At 43.2% G+C, this 8,361-nt stretch overlaps 1 protein-coding gene across 5 annotated transcripts in view; it reads left to right on the top strand.

Annotated features, from left to right (window-relative positions):
• Nucleotides 1–2,186: 2,186 nt before the first annotated feature.
• Nucleotides 2,187–8,361, top strand: part of lrrk2 (leucine-rich repeat kinase 2) — an 82,478-nt gene continuing 76,303 nt past the window's right edge. For all 5 annotated transcript variants that reach the window (XM_024281981.2, XM_024281980.2, XM_024281979.2 and 2 more), the window contains exons 1-4: nucleotides 2,187–2,871; nucleotides 5,487–5,572; nucleotides 7,526–7,635; nucleotides 7,913–8,001. In XM_024281981.2, the coding sequence (XP_024137749.1) occupies nucleotides 2,736–2,871; nucleotides 5,487–5,572; nucleotides 7,526–7,635; nucleotides 7,913–8,001 (421 nt within the window). In that variant the 5' untranslated portion in view covers nucleotides 2,187–2,735. The remainder of the gene's footprint in view (nucleotides 2,872–5,486; nucleotides 5,573–7,525; nucleotides 7,636–7,912; nucleotides 8,002–8,361) is intronic.

Raw genomic sequence — 8,361 nt, 5'->3', positions numbered from 1 at the left:
TGCTATCCTACTTTGGGAGTGGGGTCATCTGGACCCTGAAGGACAGCGCGTGGAACTTTTTTTCCCCAATGTTTTTTATTTTCACTGTTGTCCGTGGCAGACATGAAATGCTGTTACCTTTGTTCTCTTTTGTCATGGGAGGGATCACACAGCAATGTGGCTGGAGCCATCTGGAACCCATAAGAGAGCACGAGGGTTAAAACGATTCAATCTGGCCTGTCAAACTGGTACATATGACGTTCATGGGATTTAGAGTCAATTGATTAACTTTTTTTTTTTTTTTTTTTTTTTAATTCGTATGGCTTTTCTCTCTCTCTTTTTTTTTTATTAACAAAAAAGTATACAAACAAGAAAGAACAATATGAACACATTTGAACAGAGCCAGGGGATGTTACTGACAATCATCAAGTCATAAATTGTACAAATATTGTTTTCAGTGCCTTTTTGTTAGTCAGTTGATTCACTTTTGAACCATTGACACTCCACTCAACATTAGGGGAGAGTGAGGTGAGTTGAGCCATTTTTTACTTAGGTGATCCTGGAGGTCATGAAAAGTGATACAGAAACAGAATTTAAATATGTATTGCTACTTCAGGATGTCTCCTCTTAAATGAAACTATCATAATGTTTCTGTGACAAAGCAGCTTCAAATAATAAAGTTTCAAAAAAAAGTTATCCTGTGGCTCAACTTGCCCCAGGTTTGGGGTAAGTTGAACCATGTAAGGGGGTAAATTGAGCCATATAACTTTTAAAATATAAAGATCAGCATATTGTGCAAACAAACCATCCTTTTTAACAATTTCAGGCTTCTGAGAACAAATCAACAGTTATTTTTTTAAAACCATAAAAATAATTTAATTCAGTAAAAATAATAAAAAAAAAAGCATGAAACCTTTTAATCAAAACAACTATTCAATATTTCAACTGTCTAAGTTACAGGGGAATGTGAACTGTTGCTCTATCCTTGCCCTTCTTCCATCCTGTTGAGGTTGAGGTACCTTCTTCAGAACATTTGTGGGTTTCTTACTGCATGGTTCCTCTGATTCTTCTAAAAAATCTGACATTTGCTTAGTTGTCTCCAGTGCTGTCAGCCAGCCCAAGACAGTGGCGGCTCCTGCATTTGGATGCTCATTTTACAAGGACAAAGTCACCAACTATCAGATCTGAGACTTCTGGCTCACTTTCTTCATTACCACAGGAACTCTCATTGTTAAAAGTATCTTCAAATGGGACGGCAACATTACTTTCCTCAGAGCTGCTCTCCACTGCAACTTTTGTCCATGTTTGTCTCTTTCATTTTCCTTACATTTGGATGGTTCTTTTGTTCCGTTTTGACTTATTTTCCCTTTCATCATGGTATCTCTCTCAATTACTTGCTTTTCAGGTGTATCAGTCAAGATTCTTGTCTTCACGTTTTCGATTTGTTGGTCTGCTGGCTATTAGGTAGAGGATGTAGATGTCCAGCATGGTCATAGGGTCACTTAGAGAACCGACTGCGTGTGCAGGGCCTGGTGAAGGTAGCTCAGCTGGAAGAGACGTTGGAACAACTGGTGCATCACCATCCTGGAGCAGACTGCTGTTCCAGGATGGGGCTGGTTGACATCATGAATGTCTCAAGATGAATGACAAGCAGTGGTTCACATGTTACAAAAATGCCAAAAGAGCGGAGTGTACTCAAGTAATACTACTTTATACATCCAAACCTTAGTTTGAATTCCAGTACCTTATTGTGGGGTAAGTTACCCCATAGCCTGTGGCTCACTTTGCCCAGTAGCCACCATTTTGGAAAAAAATGTCTGGTTCTGAAATTTTGGCTATCCTTTATCAAACTTATTCACATTATTTTACACTTAAGAAAATTACCAATATGTACAGCATACAGTTTTGGATGTAGATAGATTTGCTTTAATATGATATTTAAATTACTCAATATGCTGACATTTTACTTTGACATGTAAAAAACAGTTTTTTGTGTATTACAGCCTTCCCCCTTGTCCCTTCTTTACCACAACAGGCTGGAAATGATGGGTGCTCCCTAAATTTGTGGTCACTTGACAAAACATGTGTACAGTGGTCCAGATGAAAGGGGTGGCTCAACTTACCCACTGGCTCAACTAACCTCACTCTCCCCTACCATAAAAAGCTGCATAAGTGCGCAGCACAAAGTTACTGTCAGTAAACGAACAGAAAAGATTTCACTTCTCTACTAAATCGCGCTCCTGTTTTACTGCTGGACGTAGAACTGTATGTGCGCGTGTTTCTAAATTCATTTTAAATGGGGAAAAAAATCAGAGTCAATCAGTGTAAAGTTTTTCTTTTTGAAGTTCAACCTAAAACGGACTTTGCGTTGGAGGACAAACCAACCGGGCCGGGCGGAACCGGACCGGGACAGCTGCCAGAGTCTGTAAAGGGGAAGTTTCCCTGACGGGGTCACATGACCGAGTGAGTGCGGTGAAAACAGGAACCGAGTCTGTCTGTCGGAGTCTCCGAGGCCACAAGAGGAACCCGATCCTCACAAAGAGAAAGTTGTTCCAGGACGTCGGTGAGGTCAGGCACAGCTTCCCGGCCCGGTCCGGCTCGGCTCCACCGTCGCCGCAGGAACATGGAGCAGCGTCCGCTGACGTCTGGGGCGCGGTGAACCCAGGCTGTCCGTCCTCTCCTCCCTGACAGCTCGGCCGGTGGAGACGCAGCCTGACCTAAATGCAGCCCCGGCTTCCGGGAGCCTCCAGAGCAGCATGGTGGACCAGGAGGAACTGGAGGAGTGGTTGAAGAAACTGCTGGTGAGGCTCAAGTCCCCCCAGGAGGACCGGCAGACGTCCACGCTGATCCAGATCATCCAGGATCTGCTGTCTTTAGCGCTCACAGAGTCCGGTAGGAAAACCACAACGCCAGCGCCAAGTCACCTGTGAGCCGCACGTGGACAGACAGGCAGACAGACAGACAGGCAGGCAGGCAGGTAGAAAAAAAGAAAGACAGACAGACAGACAGGAAGGCAGGCAGGTAGAAAGACAGACAGGCAGACAGACAGACAGACAGACAGGCTGCTTCAAATGTTGGTTTACCTGAAAATGTCTGGAGGGTTTTTTGTTCCTGACGCCAAATGTACTTTTATTTTGGAATTGGAGTGGAAAATATTCTTCTAAATCGAACATTTAAAGTAAAGTCGAGCTTAGTCTCCTTTAAATGTTATTTCAATATATTATTTACATGGTAAGAACTGATCTGCCTGCCAAAAGCAGATAAAAGCAAATCTGGACTGCTTTAAACACCCCCTCCCACTCTAGTTTGATCTATTTTCAACGAGTTCCTGATGGTCTTTCAGGTACTGAATTGTTAACCCTTTATCCAGTGTTTATGTTCTTTGATTTCCTGTAACTTTTCAACCCTTCACACTCGCCGCTTTTCTCCTTCAGAATCTACTGGTTATCATTGTGTTAACGGTTGAAAAGTTACAGTAAGTTAAAGATATTGTGCTTAAGCGTCACCGGTGACGCCTCAGGTGTTAAAGGGTTATTCTGTTTTTAACCAAAATCTAAACACCTGAGTCATTTTCCAGGACATAGTTTCTGCAGAGCGGCAGGAGTTTATTAGAAATTCACCTCTGGGGTGTGTGCGACTGTTAGCATGGAAGTAAGCCTCTGCTGATATCCCATCATCCCTTTGTTACACTCTCTTCCACTAGCCTACAGCTCCTCAAAACCCCAGACTAACATTGGTGGTACAACCAAAATGGTGATTGATATCATTTCTGTCCAGCCGTACAGTTTAGTTCAGGGGTGTCAAAGTCAATCACACATGAGGCCAAAATCCAAAACACACCTTATGTTGCGGGTCGAACAGGATAAACATTTATTGAACTCTCTAAGCAACTTTTTTTAAACTTTGAAACCGTAACTTTTTAAGATAATTATGAACTAGATATATTGCATTATCTGGATTAATTTGGCCACCCAAGATGCTAGCGTAGATAACTGAAGATGCTGAAATTGATGACTGAAAATGCTGAAGTTGATAGCTGAAATCACTGAAGCTAATAGCTGAAAACCCTGAAACTGATAGCCAGATAAAATACTAGCTAAAGGCCAAATTAGCCTAAAAAAACAAACAAACAAACTTAGGTTAGCCAAAAACAGCTAGGATGTAGATGAAATATTATCTAAACTCCTAAATAGTCTATAAAAAAATCGTAGTAAATGCCAAAATAATCCAAAAAGCTACCAGAATCTGAATTTTTAAAACTTTAAAAGTGTATCTTTTTAACATAAAAATGGATAATAAAAAGGCAGGAATATTATTCCAGAATAAATCAACTTAAACCTTAAATAACTTCCAATATTTTACGCTCCACAATAATATATTTTGTTAAAAAGATAACATTGGGCCATAATAACAATAGAGTAAAGTGATCTGGAGGGCCGGATCTGGGAACCGGGCCTTGACTTTGACACATGGTTTAGATCCAGATTCCAGCTCAGACAAGGAAAGCAAAGACGTTCATGGATCTATTTGTCTTCAGGTGGATGTATCAGAATGGAGCAGAGCAGAGAGATTAATGGCAAACACTACAGTCACAAATATGAGCTTTTCCATTTTGTCTCTTCCTGATCCATCAAGATTTGAATCAGAAATGCAGTTTAATCTCAAATTATTCATAAATCATTAGAAAAAATGCTACAAGCATGTTAAAAACACCAAAAACACAATTTTCATTGGAATGGGTCTGCAATCACTCAAAGCCTTGTAGTGCTTCTAACTTTCACACATCCAACTACATCAGGATAGTTCTCTGTGAGCAGATCATGCCCTGGAAGCACCTGAAGAACATCCAACCACCATTCTGAGCCAGTAATGCTCAAGGCAACATCTTTAGTCTGTTGTTTGACCCAACAGTGGAATTCGCCTCTCGATTTTCCAGTTTCAGGCCCGGCCCGACACTCTACCACCAAAAAACTGAAATGCTCCCCAACCAGTGATCCTGCTGATACCAAGTAGCTACATTTTGACTTAGAAAAGTCCACAATTCCGACACTTCCTTCATCTGAAATACAGACTTTTTTTGCAGATGAATATTGAGTCTGTTTTTCAGATGAGAGTTTTTAAGGACTGATCTAAAAATATGATGTTTTTGGTGTTTTATCGCGTTCTTGTGGCATTTTTCCAATCAACATATGATAGAGCTCAAAATGACATTTCTGAGTATTTCTTTATTCGAATAGTTTTAAATCAGGAGAAGATGAAAAAAAAATCATAAAATGAATGACATGAATGAAAAAGAGTGTATTTAAGGCGTAGAAAATAATGCAGTCGTCCAGCTAAAGTCTCCCTGTTCCGCCCTATTCTGATGCAGACAAATAGATCTATGAACTTTGTGGGCTCTTTATTTATTGAAGTGTTTGTGATGGATTTGACTGGATCTCCCTCCATGATCTAACCTCCTCCTTGCCAGGTCCTACTCTCTCATCAGTTTTTTTTCTCCATTATTGCAGCAGCTGAACTGTTTAAAGACAAAGAAGTGCATACGCCTCTGATGGTTGTGCTCTCCACTTACATCAGCAGCAGAAGAGTCCAGCAGGTAATGCAGCATCACATCAAAGGTAGTTTTGAACCAGCTGGTCCCATAGCCAGTCTAAACTCTCACAGTGAAGTTCTGATGCACACATGGACAAAATAGTCAGTATCCTAACAAAAGAAAATCTCACAATGGTCAAAGAAATGACTTCAATCTGACAAACCATCCATCCATCCATCCATCTTTTTCCGCTCATCCAGACCAGGTCGTGTGTCAGCAGTCTAAGCAAAGATGCAGATTTCCCTCTTCCCAACTACTTCCTTCAGCTTCTCTGGGGGGACCCCAAGGTGTTCTTAGGCCAGCTAAGAGACGTAGTCTCTCCAAGGAGGCGTCCAGGAGGCATCCACACCAGATCCCCGAGCCACCTCAACTGGCTCCTCTCAATGTGGAGGACCAGTGGCTCTACTCCGAGCTCCCTTCGGGTGAACGAGCTTCTCATTCCTACCGGAGCGCCAAGCCACTCTCCAGAGGAAACTAATTTCAGCCACTTGTAGTCGGGATCTCGTTCTTTCGGTCACGACCCAGAGCTCATGACCATAGGTGACTACTGGAACAAAGATCGACCGGTAAATCGAGAGCTTTGCTTTTTGGCTCAGCTCTCTGACCGGTGCAGCAACCGCAAAAACGGTGGACGCCGCTCCAATCCACCTGTCGATCTCACGCTCGGATCTTCCCTTATTCGTGATCAAGACCTCAAGATATTTGAACTCCTCCACCTAAGACAGGAGCACTCCACCCATCGAGAGAGGGCAAACTAACTTTCTCCGGTCCAGAACCATGGCCTCAGACTTAGGGTGCTGACCCTCATCCCAGTCGCTTCGCACCTAGAAATTCTGTCCATAAAGACTATGAACAGAACCGGTGATAAAGGGCAGCCCTGCCAGAGTCCAACATGCACCGGGAACAGGTCTGACTTACTGTGAACCAAGCTCCTGCTCTGGTCATTCAGAGTCTGAACTCCCACAAATCCTCCAGAACCCTGGAGAGGGTGTAGAGCTGGTCCACTGTTCCACGACCAGGACGGAAACCGCACTGTTGTTCTTGGATCTGAGGTTCGACTATCGGACGGACTCTCCTCTCCAGTACCCTGGCATAGACTTTCCCAGGAAGGCTGAGGAGTGTGATTCCCCGGTAGTTGGAACACACCCTCCGGTCCCCCTTCTTGAAAAGGGGAACCACCACCCCAGTCTGCCAGTCCAGTGGTACGGTTCCTGTCTGCCACGCAATGCTGCAGAGTCAATCTGACAAACGTTATCAAAAAGTAAAGTTCATGTAACCAATGCTAGTCTGACATTGCTTTTCGAACATGTCTTCACATCATTATTTACAAAATATCATGAACAGATTTGGACAAAATGATGCTGCCCTTAACTTAATATGAAACAACTCCTGCACCTGTCGACAGGTGCTCTGGCCTCTCAGCATGAGCAAACTGCCCCCGGGCTTTTCCAGACAGCGTGTTTCAGCAGTTGCTCTGCAGGCTCAGCTTTAGAAAAACTCTTTGTCATTCCTGGATGTTGTTCGCTGTTTTTGGGTCATTTTCCTTTTTCAGACTTTGTGCTTTTTCAAACGGCATGTTTTTATCTGTTTGGGTTCCATCACAATTTGGATAAAGAAACACAGTTTTAATCTTAAATTATTTTACATATGCCCTCCATCATGAGAAACATGCTACAAAAACATGCTCACCAAAAAGGCCATTTTCATTGGAGTGGCTCTTTACGTAACAGGTACAGCACAAGCGACTTGTCTGTGCCTTATCTGGCCTGCTGCTGGCCGCTGTGTACTGAAACTTATCACAGCAGAGACAACACGACAAACTGCTGGTCAGAATGGGCAAGCATCTAAAAACCCACTTTCTAAAAGAGTTAAATTAAATATGGTTTGTAAGATTCTTCTATGATTGTGCTTCTTTACTTTTTACGTGTATTTGGATTAAAGTTGTTGTTCCTGCAGGTGGGCTTGTCCTTGTTCTGTCAGCTGATAGAGATATGTCCCGACACACTGGAGCAGCTCACCAGGCCTCTTCAGGCTTCCAGAGACTGGGAAGTCCTGGCTGTGCACCAGTAAGTGCACCAACAGTTGTGTAACCTTTGTTACAATGGAACCATGGCTGTGACATTTACAATTTCCATGTGGATCAATTACAAGCATTTCTCTAAACAACCCAAAGCCCAGTCTATGTTTACAGTTTGCTCCGGCTTACAGAAAGTTTCATTACTTTGTTAGTGTTGATACCAAAACCATCCTGAACTTTCAGAAGAACTGCTGTCATGCTTTGCAGATCTGTTTGAAGGTGTGTGTTTGAAGCCTGGGTGCTGACTGTGCCGCTGTGTTTTCCAGGCAGATCCTGAAGGTGCTGTCTCAGCACAGCACAGACTGGCGCGTGACCTTGGTTGGACTTCGGGCGCTGGCTTTGCTGCTTACATCAGGTGTGCATCTGCACCAAAACCCTCTGCTGTGAGGGAAAACATGACATCTGAGGACACAGTTGAACAGCAGACGGTCTGCTGGCAATCCACTCACATCCTTAAAGACACACTGCGAATAAAGTGGTGTTTGTTTTCCTGATGATGGAAGACATACACTCACAGACCACTTCATCAGGTCCACCTTGCTAGTACTGGGTCGGACGCCTTTACCTTCCGAACTGCTTTCATCTGTAATGGCAGAGATTCACCGAGGTTCTGGAAACATTCCTTAGAGCAGGGGTCTCAAACTTGCGGCCCGCGGGCCATTTGCGGCCCGCAGGATGATGATTTGCGGCCCGCGTCTTCATATGAAAGATTACT

The sequence above is a fragment of the Oryzias melastigma genome, linkage group LG6 (assembly GCF_002922805.2).
Source record: "Oryzias melastigma strain HK-1 linkage group LG6, ASM292280v2, whole genome shotgun sequence".
Taxonomy (NCBI): domain Eukaryota; kingdom Metazoa; phylum Chordata; class Actinopteri; order Beloniformes; family Adrianichthyidae; genus Oryzias; species Oryzias melastigma.
The sequence above is the reverse complement of the archived record's forward strand: the minus strand, read 5'-3'. Positions and strand labels throughout refer to the sequence as shown.